The 20,855-nt window shown below is 35.4% G+C and overlaps 1 protein-coding gene across 1 annotated transcript; it reads right to left on the bottom strand.

Annotated features, from left to right (window-relative positions):
* Positions 1–1,944: 1,944 nt before the first annotated feature.
* LOC121408793 (thyroid peroxidase-like) lies at positions 1,945–20,232 on the bottom strand. The gene is made up of 11 exons (XM_041600428.1): positions 19,679–20,232; positions 14,254–14,345; positions 10,706–10,781; positions 9,592–9,770; positions 9,174–9,344; positions 8,458–8,688; positions 7,401–8,064; positions 6,611–6,778; positions 5,004–5,170; positions 4,556–4,667; positions 1,945–3,920 (listed from the first exon to the last, which is right to left on the bottom strand). The coding sequence occupies exons 1-11, from the start codon at positions 19,681–19,683 to the stop codon at positions 3,722–3,724; spliced, it is 2,064 nt and encodes a 687-aa protein (XP_041456362.1). The 5' UTR covers positions 19,684–20,232; the 3' UTR covers positions 1,945–3,721.
* Positions 20,233–20,855: the final 623 nt, after the last annotated feature.

The following is a 20,855-nucleotide window of genomic DNA, read 5'->3' on the forward strand; positions in this document are numbered from 1 at the left end:
ATTCAACATAAATATAAAACAACTAACGTTTTTTATTTGGTAAAAGGGGGAATTTAAGGGATATGACAAGTATGAGACCAGTTTTATTCAAGACATGATTGTGAAAAGTAAACACGAGGGAACCTGAGGAAGAAACCTTAGCTGTTAAAGTTCCCTCATATACTGCATCTAAAACCAAGATAAAACACAGGCAGCCTGGTAATAGAATAAATATGGTATGTATATTTAATTGAAACGAAAGTGTTCGTAAAACGCTGAAGTATTACATAAGTAAATAAGTTTAAAAACTAAGAATTTTGAAGGGTTGGAAGAAGAGAATTATGTACAAAAAGTGACAAAAGGGTGACTTGTGAATGGGAAAGAAATTTAGATAGGAGAACTCATCATCATAAACTTGAAAATGAAAACTGATAGAGAAATGGGAAATACATAATATATAAACATTAAAAAAAATTCAAGGGATATTACGGACATTGATAAAGCACGGTCGAATCGTTGCAAAATCTGATTTTGATAAAATTGTCAAAATCAATGCCATCTCCTTTTCCCTTATATCCTTTATTTTCATTCTAGGAGGATAATTGATTTGATTAAATATGATTTAATAAAATTATGATAAAATACAAAAGAACAAGCGGGAATATGATGTCAACGGCGTCCTTAATGCATTTTCATGAACATCATGAAGCGATCTGTATTAGCAAAATAATGTGAAACTTCGTCAAAACCTTGTTACACCTAATCAAATTTTGATGTAATATTTAATGTTTTGTTTGTCTGATTTTACTCTATCTGTACAAGTTTAATCATTTAATATTCGGCTTATTACTTCCCTTTAACATGACTTATATGTTACATTGTTAATGAATATAATACAATCTTAACAATAATATAAGTATAAAATGTCAGCGCTTAAGGAAATTAATGTCCACGAAGAAAGAAAGATACACAAAGGGGATAGATTCTACAAGCTTTGCTTTTCAGTGTAATCCCCCATTGTTCTTGAGATATATAATTGCATTGATTTAATTATATTTAATGATATTGATTATATTGATTTAAACTTGACATGTATGTTAATTTGTATTTGAATTACTTTCAAACATGTATTTTTTTTTTTCAATATTGAATTTTGTTCATGCTATTATTTATTCAAATTAAATCAATCTATCTTGTATTTATTTGTATCATTTTGAAGAATGAAAATAAATTTGAATTGAATTGAATTAAGAAATAGTCGGATTCGATTTTAAAACAGAAGAAAGAAGCGAGAGATTTTAAAAGAAAGGACACTTTAAAAGAATATGTGCCCAGCAAAATGATTCAGAAAGGACAAAGAGCAGACAAAGAGAGTTTCAAAAAGGGAAGAGGGATGTAATGAGAAAAAAGTGAGATATAAAGTCGATAGAGATCTGACAAGTTAATAACAAACCAAAAGCTAGATCAAATGTGACAAGAGAAGAGTGAGTTTCTACAAGGATCGAGAGACTGCGAGGATAGATGACAGAAATAATTATCAAGAAGATATTTGATAATCGTAGATCAAGGGTATGAGACTGGGGCGGTCACTAGGGGTGCTATTCTGGAAAACTATCATAACTTTTATCATGGATTTTGTCATTTATCTCCGAGATGTGACACCGCTATGATTGTCACAAATAGGTATTTAGAATTGGGGACATACTTTTTGACAAGGCGCCCAAAAGAAGGAAATATCACTTCAAATCTCTCTCACTTTCTCTTCTGAAATGTAAGGGAAAGGACGGACTTAATTATTTTAATCCTCAATTCCAAGAGGAGGGGGAGGGGTCTACCAGAACGTACTTTTCTGTGCACAAATTTGAGTCATGGGGTTGTGTCCCCTCAATCCATGCCCCAGTAAATAAACGAGCAAATGATAAAAGGAATGCGATATAAGTATTAATTCGAAATCTTGAGTCTGAGTTTAATTTGAGATTTATTCCTGAATTAGGCAGCAATACATCATCCCATTTATTGTACATTGAACATGCCTTCAAACGAAAACCAAGATGACAAGGATAGCAGTATATGCGCGATAATATGATAAGGCATAATAATGCATTACAAGAAAATCATCTCTTATCATTTTCATTAAAGCTTAACACCAACTTAGGGTCGTCATCATCACGATCATTGGCGATTTACTTAGTGTTGATGGCAATCTTGAAGTCACTTTAAAATATTATGAAAGTATACATTTTGTATCTTCAAATAGCCTCCTAATTCTTTAATTTGGGAACATAAACAACATAATGTGGACTCGTAAGTCTGTGATGTCATAATAGCAATCTCAATTCTCCATGGGACAATAACTTGCATCACTACAACTCTGAGTCAGTTCACCATTTTTCCGTCCGCAAAAGAAAAAAAAGTGGAATCACCATCATTTAAAAAAAAAATTAACCATGCAACTCTGGAAAATTCTCATTAGTTTTATTGTACATTTTCCCAAACTAACTAGACCTTCGTTGAATATTGGTCAGACTGTAACACGTAATTTTGATACTTATTTCCTTGGGTCTCTAAGGACTTGGAGTATCGTTAAATGCAATGACATTTAGCAAGTCTATCGATTCGTCATTATTTCAATATAATACATTTTGGGGTAAATTATATGATTTAAAAATTTCTTTTATAAGTAAAACAAAGAAAAGAAGAAAAACGAGACAGGGATATACCTTACGTCATGTTGCGCATATGTGGCAAACAATTTCCCATGTTTTTCGTTTACTATTAATTCGTATTTTACTGCAGAAATGCAAGTAGGACGCATGATTTAATGTGACTTTTAACAAATTAAAAGACTACTATAAAAAGATAATATATCGTCATGAAAACTTAACAGGCCTACACTGCATGACCAACATAGCCGGTTTAGATAGCGGTTCATGGCGGTTCGGCAGTTCGCCATGCTCCGGCAAAGACCCCATTAAAACAAAACCCTGGTTAACCGCCATTATTTTATCAGCCATAAACTCCATGAATCGCGGAATGGACCATAATGTTCAAAACACCGTTCACCCTGTAAAGGACAGCATCCACCCTGTTTCACCGCATGATCCGTGCTAATACCGTGATAACACCGCCATAATCCGCCGGTCAGACTTTCATCCCGGATCTTCTTGATGTAATCGCGGTAACAACAGGGACATGGTAAAACGAACACGGAGGCATCACGGTCTCATGAAGACCGCTACACGGTGGCACTTCGCGTCGATTCTGTATACGATTCACGTCGTTTTGAGAACCGCCATCTAAATCAGTCATATTATATCAGTCATAAAGTCATTGCGTCTTATAAGTTACAACATCCACATACCAAGAATCTTGATCATGCATCGGACACTATCTTCTCTTTTTGTTAAAGAAATAGAAAATTACGTGTGTTGATTTACGAAATTGAATTACCTAAAATGTTGTTAAATGCTAGTTTATCATGATTAATTTTAAGTTTGTCACGTGATCTGAGTAGTTTAAAGAATCATCCTGTTTACCACAAAACCAATATTAAATCAAACAAAATTACACAAATTATGGCATGTAATCATTGCAAATTATCTATAATAAAATATTGAAAAAAAAGATAAATCATTATACCATACCATAAAATGAATTAGATTCGAAGGCGTGTCTGTACTTCTTATTAGTACTTCCTTTTTTTCACATAATTATCACGATAACCAGATACGGAGAAAACATTCTATTCATCTTTCTTCTCTTCTCTCTTGGAAGATCCACAGTTAGATGTCTCCTTGATCTCCCTCCAGGGATTTAAGTCCAGATGCGGGATGGTATTTAAGTCCTTACAGCTCACACGTGCGTTGCTGAAACCAGGAATTCCTCCTGCTTCGTCCGGATAATCGTGCGTAGCACTGTAATCGGCAAAGGACTCGATGCCCCTGGAGAGTATTTTTTAACGAGAATACTAGTGAGCGGTTTGGTTTATTTTTAACGTACAATGATGGTGGGGATGATGACGATGATGATGATGAGTACGATAATGTTAATGATGATGATGATAACAATAACAGTGTCAATGATAATAATGATAATGCCAATAACAACAACAATAATAATGATGATAATGAAAATAATTAATAAAAATACTAATACATATACTACTAAATGATAACAATAAAAGAATGAAAATTATATTGATACATGCACAGCTCGAAAATCCTCTTTACATCACATACATTCAGGTAATAACCATGATAACAGTTACTCTGAAAAAATCCAATCAGACTTTGAGACAATAATGATGTCAGAAATATTCAGCAAGGAGCAGCTCCGTGAGTGTGTTTTACCACCTTCTCCCTCCATTAAAAGTTGCCTCCTCTTTTATGACATATCTCGTCAGAGCTTGCTTCTCAGAGAATTCTGGAAAGCGTTTCATGAAAGGACTTTTCAGACGTTTTATCCGACAGTCACCATAGTAGTAATAGTCCTTCTAATCAACCAAGGAAAGTTGTCAGATGTGAAAACTGACTAGGCGGACGAAAAGTGTTGATGAAATGTTCTCCAGATATCTTACCCTTGTTTTTCATCGGCAACATGGAATACAAATGGTTGAATAGTGTCGATGTCATCCAAGGTTTCACAGATTACCCTAGCCAGCGTCATCCGACGAATAGACTCCCTTTGATCTACACACAAAGAGAAAAAGTTTTCATTTTCAGAAAATAACCAGCTATTTCTTGCCCCTTAATGTATTCATTTCTAGATCAAATATCTTGGAAGTTTCAAAATATTTAGCATGTGACGATCCTTTATAAATGAAATTTGTCAAAGTAAAACAGCACCACACATATTTTTAAAAGCCCTCAGTTTTGTCGTGTATTTCACTTGCAAGGATTTCTAACACAATGAGGTAAATCTATTTTACGCCTTTTTTTTTAGGAAAGATTGTCAGTAAAAATATTGAAGATGTGGCATGAGATACATATTCTTGAACCATTATTGGCGGATAATCAATGACTTACTTGGTGTAAGAACTGTACCGGTCGGATTCTCGTACCAGAAACGATCGCCGAATTTGAGATTGTAGAAATGCTTTCCCAGAATGCAACCTACTGTTGGACCCACTAGAGCACCGTCGATGGGCTCTTCAACCACCATTCCGATAAATGCATCAATGTCATCAACATGTCTGCAGCCAATTAAACATAAACATGATATCGTTAATGAAATTAACTTGTCACTTTTTGAAAACTAAGACATAGTATTTTATGATAAGGTGATGTTTTAATTTGTGGTGTCACTATGTTTGACTGTTCATTGGGGTAACACGATTTAACAATCCATCTACAAGAGTTCCTAGGAATGAAAGAGGCAGATAAAAAATATTATTAAGCAGCTCCTCGAGACGCATAATACCATATCAATATTCTCTATGCGTGCTGTGGTAGAATTATTGCTTTGTATATAGTTCTAATTATACATGTGCTTCTTAAAAAGGTATGTTTTTATACACAGATTTGAATCTGTTGAAGTCTGTTGTTGATCTTATATTAATAAGTGGAAGATTGTTCCACAACTTCGGTGCCATTTTTCCAAAAGCTGTATCACCAGGGGACCGTTTCATGAAAGTTGTCAGCACTGACAAGTTGTCTTTCTCCAGAGATATTGTATATCTCTATGTCTTTCTCCGACATTTACCATAGTAACAGTCAAAGGCCTTTCAGCCAATCAAACTAAGGATTTCACTACAACTGTCAGCACTTTCAAATAAGTCAGTGCATTTGTCAGTGCTGACAACTTTCATGAAACACTCACCAGAAGTCTTGGACTTCACTCGTATGTCTCTTATGATTGTGAACGAAGATTTCGACTTGGTTGATATTTTGAGTTAGATCAATGAGGTAAGCAGGGGTATTACCATAAATGCACTTAAAAAGAAAAAGTGAGGACTTCAAACAAAAGCCGAGCCTTTATCAGAAGCCAATGAACATGATGAAGACTACGTACGATCTGTGCCACATGTTCAAATTTCTTTTTACGAGCGAAGAGCCTTGCAGCTAAATTTTGTGTGCGCCGAAGTTTAGAAAGCCGAGTATTTGGTACTCCTAGAAGCAGTCCATTTTTACAATCTAAGTGATTGAATATAAATGCATGGATAAGTCTTTCTGTAAGAAATAGGTACCTGAAGAAGAAGAGGAAAAAGAAGAAGATGATGATGATGAAGGGAGATGGAAGATATAAAATAAAAAAAAATGATAAAGAAGACGACAGAAGAATAATGAAAATATATAGGGTCGGAAAACTTTTGTTGAGAGGGGAAAAGGCGCCGTCATCTTTCTTAAGGCCATCATGCTCCCTATTAAATGACACTGCCCCTCCCCCGTAATTTAAAAGAAAATAGTTATCGCCGAAATGACAGAATCCCCTTGGGCTAAATGCTGAAAACGGTAGTCTTCATAAAAATGTGGTGCAGAATCTCATTAGGTCACTGATCCTGTTGAATATTATAGTCGATAATGACTAAGGAGGACAGATAATAAATAGTTAAGTGAAAGACTGCTCGCCAAACAATCGTTGTAATTCTATTTATCAAGGTATCAGTTGTTGTTTTTTAACTAAATTCACTTACGTGTACGCTTTCTTCAAAGCATCGATGGTGTCCGTTGCCATCACATCGGAGAGTTCGTGAAAAGACGAGACATCTGGCAGACCACAGAATGTACGCCACTTTTTATATCCCGGGAGTCCATGGTCTCGACCGCGTTGTGTGTTGATGGCTACCAAATCTAACCCAAAGCTATGCATAAGGAATTTAGGAAGAATTCACAAGATCATATGGTCTTAAAATAAGAGTCATTTACGGATTCTGATAAATCGGTTGCAGTGATCTGCAGAAGTTTCTGTTTACCCATTTCCGATATTTTTTTGAGATTTCAGCATCCCCTCCCGTTAGACTATAACTTCCAGTTTGAAAAATCAGTCGACGCTTATGAACAATGAAAGTTTTTCTTATGAACACTATGCAGGAATATATCACCAGAAATTCCCTGATATCATTAATTGTGAAAATGAACCTAAATTGGTCCCCTTCGTGCAATTTATCAATATACGTACGTGGACTTCATTGGTAAAGTGAAATTTTTAATTTTGATTGTGAGTTTTTCAAATTATTAAGTGGCCAATTAAGATATCCAGGGCCCAGTAATAATAAAGGTTTTTAATGAATTGAAAACGATTATGAAAGAACCACTCAGATTTGTCCCTTGCCGGTCACTTGTCAAGTTCTTGAACAAAATAAACATGCAATGTTGATCTTGATTGGCCATTGGCGTTTAGTATCAATTGATTGCAAACCTTTGTTATTAAGCTGATATCGTCACTCATAAAAACATACAAATAAAAATAAATGTTTTTGTTACCTGTTGAGTGGATCGGCAAACAAGAACCGTGTGACGTCTTCACTAAAGAACCGATCTATCTTCTCCAGTGGTTCGACCAGCATTCCAAGTACAATGCTATCTGTGCCGCCATTTTGAACGTCATGTATTGCGCTCCCGTTGAAGAATGCTAAACGTAGTTGAATGGGATCGTACACCTCTTTGTAATGGACGTTCACGCGGGTCATGTTGGAAGAGATCTGACTGTGTCCCATCCGGAATGCTGCTGTGGCGAAAATGTTGGGCATGCTAGGATCGAGTCCTGACCGGTAACCGCGGTAAGGATTACCACTACCGACGGTCAACCGATGCTCCCTCATGAGGTCAGCGCCGAGCGTTACCGGTAGATATTCGTTGTACGTTATGTGTTGGAGAATCGAGGTGACGATCTTCCGGGTTTCAAGGAAGACTTGTTCTCCATCCCAGTGCGAATTCATCTCACTGAGTTGCTCGGCGATTTGGTTGTGGTACCGCATGAAGATAGTATGAAGAGCGGATTGCCCTGGTTGAACCGCGGCACGTTTATCACCGGCCTTACCGCAGGGAAACTCAGAATCTCGACCATTACATTGAACGTTTTCTTCATCGTCTGGCAAGAATGGCTTGAGGGATTCGTTATATGGGTTCTGACGAAATCTCAAGAGACCTGATTTAAAGAAATGACAAGTTTAAATATGGCAATTTTTTCCCCACTGCAGCATAAATGATTTCACGACACATGAAGTCAACATGCCTGAAGTTAAAAGGGGAAAAGGATGAGCGGAGGTAGGCCTATATTCTTGGTTTTAGTCGGGAGGACGTATGGTTGTGTCACCATTTGAACAAATATGGGTCGAACTCTCATTCGTTTTTCCAATGTATTATGAGTCGTTCATGCAAGATTGAGTGTGTCTTGGTGTGTGTGCGAGCGAGGGGGGTGTCGTATGGGTTCGTAGGTGTGTGGGGATGTGTGTTAAGTTTAGTTGATGTGGAACCTTGATTTGCCAGATATTTAAGACCTTTTCGACATACCGCCGGGAAGTCCCAGCAATATACATACCTCCAGGAGCTCGGAGATCGGCCTGTGCACTGGCCGACGATCCGTATAGAATGGACCCATCGATGAAAGTTGTGATCTGATTCATTTGTTCCCAGGGCTTGTCTACATCACATTCTGGTCCTGGAACGGTCTTGGAGCGGGAGAGGGGGATGCAGCGGATACGGAAGATTGGATCATCGGCTGGCACCTCGATAGGGATGCAGTGTTGTTTTGTCTCACAACCACACATATCTGGAGAAAAATCATCAATATGATTATGGAATGAGGAGCTAGATAATCAATCAGGATCGATTATTATGAGAAGGGATGTGGTTGTTTAGCTCATCACCCACCGAATTTTATCCTCTCCATAATTATATATCACTCATCTTGTAAAGATGATTTAAAATACGGATGCTCTACAAGAATCTACCATGAACAGAGTTTCAATGTAATCGTCATCACAACAACCGCCGCCATCCTCACCATCACGTTCAATATCACTACCACTAAAGCGATCATCGCATCATCATCTTAATCATTGCCACCATCACTGCAACCACCACCTATATCTTCATTGTCATCATGACTAAAGCTACAATTCTACCATCATGATCTTCACGTTCGACGTCCATCATTACCACCACCATCAAAGCTATCACCGCCATCGCCATTTCCACCTTATTCATGCCTGAATGCCGTACACCATAATGAAATCCAATGATAGATATAATTACTTGGATGAATTGGTGCATGGCCCACGTCGTGGTCGACCAGTTGTCCAAACTGCATTGCCATAGCGTTAAGCCGTGGGACTAGGACGGAGTTGTTTCCAACGACGGTGTTCGATATTTTTCTTGTACTTGGCAATTTCCTACCTCCTTCAGCTTCATGCAAGGATCCAATCCCTACGAAAAAACAGTAAAAATTACATGAATAAACAAAAATATTACATCAAAGTTACTTTATAATTTCTACTTCAGTTTAATAGTAGGAACATCTAAGAGAGTTGTTTTCAAAGGTTTACTCGACCTTTTTGCCCTTTTTTATATTTCACTACTTCAAAAAAAATATTGGGGAGCTAGCGATGGTCCCCTGACCCTCTGTAACGACACACTACCCTTTCATAAATAAATTAAAAAAAAATTGTATTACCGTCTCCGTACTCTGATGGGAGATATCTCCTGAGTGGGATGCCTGCCTTGCCCCATGATGGATGCAGGAGATTGTTACATGAGCCATCGGCAGATGGGTAATTCTTCAAGGTCGACACCCTACACGTCTCTGGCTTGATGTAATAACCCAATTCCTCACACAATTCTCGTAGATCATCTCTGTATTGTTAAAATGACACTCCATGTTATCTACAATAAACGATGTACCAATGCATATAACATTTTGTGACCACGGATGATGGAAAAACTCCCATGATTTCTATTTTGTTGTTGCTGTTTCGTTGTCGTATAGTATTTCACTGAGCTGCAAATATCTGCGAACCGAGACTTCAATAGTGATAAATCTCAACTGGCTTGTTAATGATGGAAAGAAAGTTCTTATGCTTGAGGGGCGGTTTTAAGACAGTGTTGCTGAAATTCTTCTTGATTCGACAAGGTACTCGACCAACTTGTGCATCGAAACTTTGGGAATGTGACATGTTTTTTTTTTGTTTCAAAATAAAATAGTTTTCAAATAATGTCGCAATTTGCACAAAACTGCAACACTAAGCCAGAAAAGATGGCGAATCTAACGACCACTAAACTGGTCTCAATTATTCGATCCTCAGTGAGATACACCTGGGTCCCATCTTACAAAGATATATGATTAATCCAATCAATCTCAACTGTATCGAAATCCGTCCACACCATATTTTTTCAACAAGAAATTTGCACAATCAAACTGAATCTTTAAGAGAATGGTGAATGTATGAATATACATTGCATCTAGGAAATATTTTTTAACAATTTTGCATTTTAGATGTTGCTGTTGTCACATTCCCAAAAAACATGTTGTCACATTCCCAAATTTTCGATGCACATGTTTCTAAGTTGGTCGAGTACCTTGTCGAATCAAGAAGAATTTCAGCAACACTGTCTTAAAACCGCACCTAAGGCATAAGAACTTTCTTTCCATCTTTAACAATTTTGCATTTTAGATGTTGCTGTTGCTGATCATCCATAGTTGCGGTTGATCGGATCAATCGTAACTCTTTTTGAGACGGGGGCCCAGAAGTTATAGCCTCTGTCAGGAAGACATCTATTGAAATACTCACGGTGATTGTGCTGATCTTTCTTGCCTTTCCTTGATATCCGCACCATACCAATGCATCACCGACTCGGATTCTCGCACTTTCATGCAAACAAAGAAACAAAATTAAATACACAACAAATACTTCCATCCCTTACTCCTGTACTCGATTTTAAAAAATGGTATCATGATTTTACTATTTTTCACCATGTTATCATCAGCGGCGGATCCAGGGGGGGAGGGTATGTTACACCCACAAATGTAATAATCGCCCACAAATGTAATAACACCCACAAATGTAATAACACTTTACCCACAAATGTAATAACGCCCACAAATGTAATAACACTTTACCCACAAATGTAATAATTTCACCCACAAATGTAATAATGCTCTTTACCCACAAATGTAATAATTTTTGATCGCCCACAAATGTAATAATGACTTTACCCACAAATGTTATAAATTTGAAGGGCTTTTTGGCAAATCCGTTCTAAACTAAAATCCTATAGTAATGCGTTCTTATAGCACACAAGTTCAGTCTCTTTTCCTGACCCGGTTAATTAACAAATTATAATATAAGTCCAAAGTCTTTTCTCCATACCCGGTTGTTTAAAAAATGATAATATAAAGCCAAAGTCTTTATTCCAGACCCAGTTGTTTCAAAAATAATAATATGAGCCCAAAGTCTTCATTCCAGACCCGGTTGTTTCAAACATGATGATATAATGTAAATCCAAAGTTTTCTCCATACCCGGTTGTTTAAAAAATTATAATATAAAGCCAAAGTCTTTATTCCAGACCCGGTTGTTTAAAAAATAATAATATAAGTCCAAAGTCTTTTTTCCAGACCCGGTTGTTTCAAAAATTATAATATAAGTCCAAAGTCTTTTTTCCAGACCCGGTTCTTTCAAAAATTATAATATAATTCCAAAGTCTTTTTCCAGACCCGGTTGTTTAAAAAAATTTAATATCAGTCCAAAGTCTTTTTTCCAGTCCCAGTTGTTTAAAAAATTATAATATAAATCCAAAGTCTTCAAAGACTTCGGGCTCATATTATTATTTTTGAAACAACCGGGTCTGGAATAAAGACTTTGGATTTATATTGCAATTTTTTAAACAACCGGGTCTGGAAAAAAGACTTTGGACTTACATTATCATTTTTTAAACAATCGGGTCTGGAATAAAGACTTTGGATTTATATTATAATCTTTTAAACAACCGGATCTGGAGAAAAGATTTTCAGACTTATATCATCATTTTTTTAAACAACCGGGTCTGGAAAAAAGACTTTGGACATATATTATGATTTTTGAAACAACCGGGTCTACAAAAAAGACTTTGGACTTATATTATAATTTTTGAAACAACCGGGTCTGAAAAAAAAATTGGACTTATATTATTGAAACAACCGGGTCTGGAGAAAAGACTTTGGGCTCATATTATTATTTTTGAAACAACTGGGTCTGGAATAAAGACTTTGGATTTATATTATAATTTTTGAAACAACCAGGTTAGGAATAAAGACTTTGGACTTATATTATAATTTGTTAATTAACCGGGTCAGGAAAAGAGACTTTGAACTTGTGTGCTATAAGAACGCATTACTATAGGATTTTAGTAAAGTCAATGTTACATTTGTGGGCGATCAAAAATTTACTGTTTTTTCTATCATTCACGCTTCTTATACTTACACTCACGCAATTAAATCAAATCAAATTATTGACTTAGTTGGTTGCTTTTGTTATAGGTCTTTCATAATTGCTGATTGATCTTTCAGTGATCTTCGTGGTCTCCATGATCTCCAAAACTTTTTGAATGCAACAGTTCAAAACAGCCTTTCAGCAATCTTTCGGGAAAATTGGCTTTTGATGGTCTTTTAGCAGTCTCTTGATGAACTTTTAAAGTTATTTAATCAGTCTTTCCATTATTTTTTTTTACATCTATCAATATTTATTTCGAGATTACTGAAAGACTCGTGAGAGATCAACAAAAGGTCATTGAAAGACCAGGGAAAGTCCATGGAAAGAATTCTGAAAGATCACTTGTTGCAAAAAAAAATCTCTGAAAGACCATGGAAAGATGTCTATCATGTCTATAGGACCAGTCTGTCCAGTAGGCAAGAAGTATCAATCAGTTTTTCAAATTTCTCTGGGGGTCTTTTGGACCCATTTCGCAGAGATGACAAAGTGATCTTGGAGACTGCTGTAAGACCTTGCCAATTTTTGGTTTCTCATATGTCCTTCAAAAGTATTCTTTGTCAGCTATATGCATCGCGTCTCAAAATGTCCCTCTGACATACGGCTTAATATTAATCCCCAAATTAAGTAATGATTATTAATGTTTCTAACCTATAATATCTGAATATACAAATTTCATTGGTCTTACTATTAAGTAAAATGTGTGCAATATCGAAAATTATAAGTTTGCAACACCGTTCTATTCCTGCACTGTTCTTGCCAACAACTTTTTGTTCATCCAGGAACACTTCCATGATCTGACCAAGCTTATTAAATCACAAACTTCAGCATACTCAGAAGGGAAAGGAAAAATTCAGCATGGTTTTTTTTATTGATGGATAAGGGGGTCGGTGCACCCAGGCGCGGATCCATGTAGGGGGACCGAAGGGGGATGTTAGAAAGAGAAGGGAAATGGAGACAAGAGACGAAAGGGACAGGGGAAAGAAAAGGAAGGGGAAAAGAGAAAAAGGGGGAAAGTGACAGAAAAGATGAGACAGGTTAGGTGAAAGAAAAGAGATGGGAAGAGGAAGAAAGTGAGGGAAAAGAAAAGGAGAGAGAGAGAAGAAGAAGAAGGGGAAAGGGAGGGAGGAAATAAATGAAAGAAAGAGAGAGAGAGAATAAAAAGAAGGAAAAAGGATTGGAAATAAGAAAGGAAAAAGCAAGAGAAAAGGAAGTGAAGGTACATAGAGAGTAGTTACATTATATATGGTAAAGTGTTTTGCTATTATGAGCAGTTTTGCAATAAACAAATTCTTAAATGAACTTTCGGGTGTAACAAGGATACAAAAGAAGAAAATGAAGGAAAGAATGTTACATCGCATCGTGCATCAAGCCCATATTCATATACTTGAGGAAAATATATACTCTTATGTTATAGACTTTCTTCGCCTTACAATATCGTCAAATTACTCATAAATATATGAAACAGTAGTTTTCAGAGTGATTGTTTTGTCTTACATTTTGTGTTTTTTGTGGATACTTATATGTGTTGTGATCGAGTAATATGGAACCCCTTGGGCGTTTTTTAGTCCCATGCACTTATGCAATGGACAATGGTTATTATAAGCATTGTCAAATGTTGATATTTTTTTTCTTCACGCATGTTGAAACTATTACACAAGGACAAAAATCTGATTTCTTCATGTACCATGTTTCATATTAATATAAAAACAGGCAATGTTCCAAATCGTCTGTTTTCATCACAAATCACCTTTTCAGTTTTCCAATGAATCTGCAAGCCGTCATCACACATCGTCATCAAAGGCTACACTGCACCTAATTCATTATTCTGTTCTTCTATCCAAATACTACATTATATATGAGCATTACTTACTCTGATGCTGAATATGCTGTACAAGGTAACCGTAGCAATGTGTAAGGATACCAGACACCACTATTAACAGGGCGATATTTCTTGCCACTAACCTGATAAAATAAAAGAAAAATACATATCATTTACTTCAATATTCAATCTTGAACATTTTTATCACTTTTGAGAAAGCAACATTTCATATTGATGTCTTATCATGTAAAGTGTAAATTGGAAACATTAAACAGAATGCTATCAAAATAAATTTGCCATTATTTTTTTCGGTGACCTGTTAACTTTCAAAATGTTTATTTCAATATATTGTGACGGATCATAATCATATTAGTGTGTGAAATTTTCACTTAAAAATGATTAGACACAATTCATTGGTCGCGGAGTGTTTTTTAAGCTATAGTGGGCTGGACACGCAAAATGAAATCACAGATAGATTGTTATTCATATTACACGTTAAAAGTGGGTTCCGGACTGAAAATGCTAATATAATTACAGAAAAATTAAACCAATAAAATAATAGAATTTCAGAAAAATCTAATAAAAATAATGCAAGTTATGTAAGCTGTCATTAACAGGATGAGTTGATGATACCGTGTCCACAGTTTCTTTTATTGGAACATGAATGTTTTAAAATATTACATATCGCAATGTGTAACATGTCTCACTTGTAAAAAAAAAACAAAAACGAAGTGGATGTTAACATATTGCAGCTCGCCCATTGCCAATCCACGAGGTGACGAGGACATGTACATTTCATAAAAGCTTTGCCAAAATATCGTAATTCCTTGTCAACTTTTTAATGAAATGTCGGTGTCAGTATTGTTTGGCTGATTTTATTTTGTCTGTTCAAATCACACAATTGTCACTCTGGAGTACACCTTTAACCGAAGGGGCGGTCTTTATATATTCACCTAGTAACTACCACCACCCCCACCCCCACCCCCGCCTCCATCTCTCTCCATTATCTTTTCTCTCATATACCTTTATTTTCCTTCCTTTCTCATTATGTCTCTCTGTATTTTTTCTATGTTTAATTTTCCATATCTATCTATCTATCTGTCTATCTGTCTGCTATCTATCTGCTATCTATCTGCTATCTATCTATTCATCTATCTATCTATATTATATATATCTATTTATCTATCTCCCCTTGTATTACCTCATTTGACATATTGCAAAGAGGAACTAAGAACTGCGCAACAATAATTATGAAGGAGGAACACAAACTCAATAAACTCCAATACGAAAATTAAGTACATTTTGGCAGTGGCATTTATCATTACGAACCACAACAAAGTTTAACAAAGCTTATTGAAGTGAGATGTTGTTTATCAAAGGCTTTGTTATTCATCATCATTCATTTTAGATAAGTTTCTACAGTAAGGATGAGGAGTGAATGTCGGACGAAGACACAAAGAAGTTGGTGATAAATCACAATCATTTTGAATAGAACATTGGTTGATGACTTCTCAAGAAACATGAGAAAGAGAGTGTCGGTAAAATCATGGACCAATATCGTGTAATCACATGGTAAAATCAACATCAGAAAGGAGGTCAGGTTCATCCGAGCCTCTAGCAGAAGAGTGTTGGAGCTTGTTTTGTAATTGTTTGCATCGGGCAAAAAAGTTCATTCTTCAGCTCTCATCTGCCTTTTCGTACATGCTATCCACTATACCTAACGTACTCGGACACCAACCACTAGCAATTAAGTGTTCTACTCTTTTTTTTTACTTAAAAGTGTGATGAAAGGGCGTCGTTTGTAGGTTGAACTGAACCAATTCCTCAAGTTTTCAGTAAGCTGACAATGTGAAGAGATTTATCTTCTATAATGTAAAGGAAGTTATGTCTATTGTCGCGTGAGAAGCCATATTATGGCAGGTTCATCCTTTTGTTTGAAAATTGGTTTAGATTCAAACAATACTAAACAAACATAAAACAAAGTGGCTGTTTCCAGTTTGTCGAATGTCGGTCGGGCTTTGATGTAAAACATCCTTAATGGAGACAACTCGATAATAGGCTGGTTTTTGGCTTACATCACTGGCATATATAGATGAGGTTGATGATCAAGAAAATAAAAACATGACGACCAAGAAAACAATTGTGAAAAGAAAAAGATGAAAACGGAAGAAAGGGATAGGCAAAAGGTTGACATGTGACATTTCTTTTCTGTATACTACAGATATAGATTGGGATATATAGATATCCCAATTTTTTAATTTTTTATTTCAAACAGATAATAAAATGTTCCTCTTGCTCGCTTTTTAGACATTTTGCCCAAGATATCATTGTAAATTGCCGATTGGTCTACCCCTGTTCATTAACATAATTTATTGCTATTTCGTCTTTAATTATTTCATCTATACAATCGTTTAGTTTAATTGGCATTTGGCCCAGGAAACTTCATAAACGCTCTGCGATATTTTGAAATGCAAATATTCAAAGTCAAATTGTGGGGCCTCCTAAAGATAAACAGAAACTTTTAAGAAATATCTTTTCATGGAATTAGATAATCAACCCCTCTCATTCAGAAGAACAATATTGTCAAACTGACATCGACAAAATGAATATGGGCCATCCATCCGTTTTGTACTTTTTTTAAAAGGAAGATAAATAATATACTACACTATACATACAGGTAAGTGAAGAAGAATCCAAGTATGCATCGTACTTTCCTATATAGTTTATCAAGTTCACTCTGTGTTAATAATAATATCACATATATAATATCAAAAAATTACAACCTGTATTGATAAATTGAATGAACAATAAATGAATCCGCATTTTTTTTCATTGAAATAGGAGACGAAAAGTATTTGAATTGAACTAGTTTAAATAATACAATTATCTTGGTTGCATCATGTGCATTGTGATGGATTTATTTAGATGAGGAATTCGTGTATAAATGAATTTAAAAAAAGCACAATCAATCAATTTCAACTTGGTGGGGTGCAAGAAAGACATCCGTACCTTTTTACTTTCTTACTCATTTTCAGCATGAATACTAGATCCAAGATAAAGGAGATAATTGAGCAAGTTAAACTTGGAAGGCTTCCAGATTTGCAAGTCTGCATAGCCTATAGCCTAATTACAAGCCTACATGATTAACAGCCAAATGATCTTGATATTTTTAAAGATATGCATGATACTTAAAAGTATATATATATTATTACCGATCTCTGAAAAAGTCCATGAAAAAATAAATATCAACAGACATACTCAAAACAAAAGGAAAATGCTTGAATTACTTTTATTGTAGCAGATAACAATGCAAATTCTTAAACTTAATGAAATATTAGATTTCCTCATTTGCCTGAAAGTAGGCTATTCGTTATACAGCTTTTGTCAAAATGATCAATTTCTATTCGCCCGAAGATAAACGTAATTATGATTGATGCTCTATATCTTTCATGTTGTTTGGATAACGAATTGGTTTATTTCTTAAGAATAATTTTGCTATTCATTTGCAATAAATAAAACTGATGATGGGGATGGATGGGAAGGCCAAATAATTTCGGTGTGAAAAGGATATAGCACAATAGTGCGTTTGCTTGAGATAAAGCGATTATGAGAGTCCCAAACCAAAAATAGACCTGTTTGCCTGGTATCCCCCAAAGTCATACTTCGCGAAATACCGTGTTGTATATTTTTTTTCCTGTTTGGGATTGATCGCGTCCTTGTACCGTAATTCACGAATTGAAAAGCAGAAATGTAATAAATCTATAGTTCTTACTATAGGCCTGCAAAATCATTTTCAAAAACACACCTTATAATACGTTTCTTCCATTCAAAATCAAATCTTTCATATTGCGAACAATTCTAAGCTTTATAGATTTTAGGGATACTTCGCAGATACTTAGCATTCACTAATTTTTTAAATTGGTAAATCTATTAAGGATTTTGAAAGCGTTAAATATTTTTTTCTAAATTATGAGAGGTCATATACGGATCTGGGTCATTTTTTTATTGATTCCATTTTCTGATAATCTTAGTTTTAAGTAGTTGGTTGCGTGACACTGACGTATACTGGGGTCTGTTGCCGCCTAAATGTTTGTGTGGATATAAATAAATTTTGGCCTATATTTTTTAGGGGCTTAATCATTTTTTTCTTTCGAAAAAAAGTTTTCTTTAAATACCCTTTTATAATGCCATATTTTAATCACCTGAATCCCAAATTTAATACAAAATTATCATTGATCCAGATTCTATCGAATTTTGTCTTTTCGCTATATTTTTTATTGATTTTTTGCATAATTATTGTGTAGCGTGGGATAAAAAACACAGACTCCCCAATGTCATTTTGTATCCTGCCCCTGCCGCGCCAGTATCATTAAGCTGTTGCTGTGCATGTATTCCCCAACATATTCTGTCCGTCTGTCTATCTTACCTTTATGAATATCTTTACTTCTCAGTCTCTTTTCTTTCATTTTTCTTAATTATTCCTTTTTGAGAATTAATTTATGAAATACTAGCTGGCCCCTGTATTTTACTGAGCTTACCAGGGGCCGATGAACCGGAGGGGGGGGGGGCTGCGGGGCTTCATCCCCCACACTTTTTATCAAACCGTGTACAAAAACGTATAAAAATGACCATCTGATTATGATTTTTTGCATCATCGGTCACCCCCCCCCCCCTTCAAAACCGTTTCGCGGTCCCTGCTTACTACATCACATGCTTATACTTTAATTATCAGTCTTTGTCAGTATTATTTATCTCTTTAATTGTCACATTCAAAAATTCATTTATATCTTTGTTATTATGTGAACATGTTGATTCATTATTGACTTGTGAATGAAATGCAGAAACTCCTGCAAAAATATATACACTTTCCATCACTCTCCGATCACTTTCCCTATTCCTTTTCAATAGGTTACATTTTCGAATGAGTTTACCAACTTAAGTTTGTAATTCCTTACTAAATTGATTACAGGTTAATCAAAGTTATGCAAAAATGATAGTAGAACATATCAGTGTAGTGTTTTTTTTTTATTATTTGTTCTACTCCCATAAAAAAAACTTTTCAAGCGTATAGCTCTTCAAGTTCAAACAAATCAGATAAAACTATATGCCCGTTTACCATCAGAAAGCGAGAAGCACATCTACTAGTCATGCCAGTAATCTGCTTATATTGTACCAATTTGGTTAATAAAATTATTTTTAAAGACGAAATGTGGATGTAATTAATAAAAATAACATCGAAAATTCCATGACAAATTATTGAAAGTGATGGACGTTTTCCTCTAAGTACATCTGCCTATTCACAATTGTCAATTATGCTACCAGCATCCCGAGCTCGCATCCACCTGATTTAAAAAAATACAAGTTGGTGCCGTGTTGGGAAGTTACCATGTCATCAGGGGTAACATTGTTAAAAGGAATGTATATGACCTGGAAAACATCTTTGATGAAGTAGTCTATTATTTGAATTTATACATACCTCATTGCGGACGGTAAAATGAATGCTTCAAAATTCTTATCACAGTCCCGTATCGGCTCTAGAATTAAAGCTGAGTTGTGCGGTTCGAGTAATTCTTTCCAAACCCAGTCGACAATGATCGGTTTATCTGACCATCAAAAGTGTGATGCTAGAAAATGGTATCATGAACAAAAACGACACTGCTCTTAGCAAATGAACGACAATCTATGATCAAAATCTCCCCATAAATGTAAAATAGATAAGTCGTGAGATCAAAATGATTCGCCAATCATGCATATGCAGAGTTGAGGTATTTTTGCAGCCAACCCGATGATCACACGACCTAACAACATTCACTCCACCTCCAAATCTGAACTTTCTGCTGAGTGGGACGGTATGGATCCCGCAGGCAATTTCTCAGCAACACCTACTAAAGAATCACATCAATTATCTCATGACAAGCAATACAACAGCAGAAAGGCGAATTCAATTCATTGAACTGGGGCAGTTTCTCGAGACTGTTCCGATTACAACTCTATTATATCGTACTATAAAATATATACACTTGCAAGTCAATGCCAGCGAACCTTACAATTGCAACGGACTCGTGAAACTAGCCCTTGGTCCTTCAGTATAGCTCGTGTCATTCATTAAAGAACGCCTCACTGCATGCGTGCGATGATTTTAAGGATTTTTTGTGTGTTCAATATTACTTAAATTTTCTTATAATAGGATTTATCAAAATGACCAATCTGTTGCTGAAGAATGCAGCGTCAAACCAAAAATGATTATCAAAATCAACATCAATTTAGCAGTAACTATTAAATGGATTTATTCAGGCTCGTTGGAGCCAGTTTATATATATATATATATATATATATATATAATTTATGGACAATTTTAAGCCATTTATAAACATTATGAAATGGAAAAGGATTAACAAATGATGTGAGCGCGTAGCGCTGCGGGAGCTTATTTAATTTCTAGACATGAAAACGCCGCATTTTAAATATATTCTGTCATCATGAAAAGAGGACTTTATTTCTATTATGCAAGCCAAATTTGTTGATAACCTGCCATGAAAAAAAGATTTATTCTAAAACTTGATATTTCAGGCTAAACATTAAATTTTAAGCCTCCTCATATCGAAAACTTGCATACAGTGTACCGGACATATAAAAACATAGCAGACGACGTT

The sequence above is a fragment of the Lytechinus variegatus genome, chromosome 2 (genome assembly GCF_018143015.1).
Source record: "Lytechinus variegatus isolate NC3 chromosome 2, Lvar_3.0, whole genome shotgun sequence".
NCBI classification, from domain to species: domain Eukaryota; kingdom Metazoa; phylum Echinodermata; class Echinoidea; order Temnopleuroida; family Toxopneustidae; genus Lytechinus; species Lytechinus variegatus.

Coding starts and splice junctions, on each gene's coding strand:
- LOC121408793 (XM_041600428.1), bottom strand. Junction 10,782..14,253: donor ACAGCATATTCAGCATCAGA/GTAAGTAATGCT, acceptor TTTGCATGAAAG/TGCGAGAATCCGAGTCGGTG. Junction 9,345..9,591: donor CCCATCAGAGTACGGAGACG/GTAATACAATTT, acceptor GTTTTTTCGTAG/GGATTGGATCCTTGCATGAA.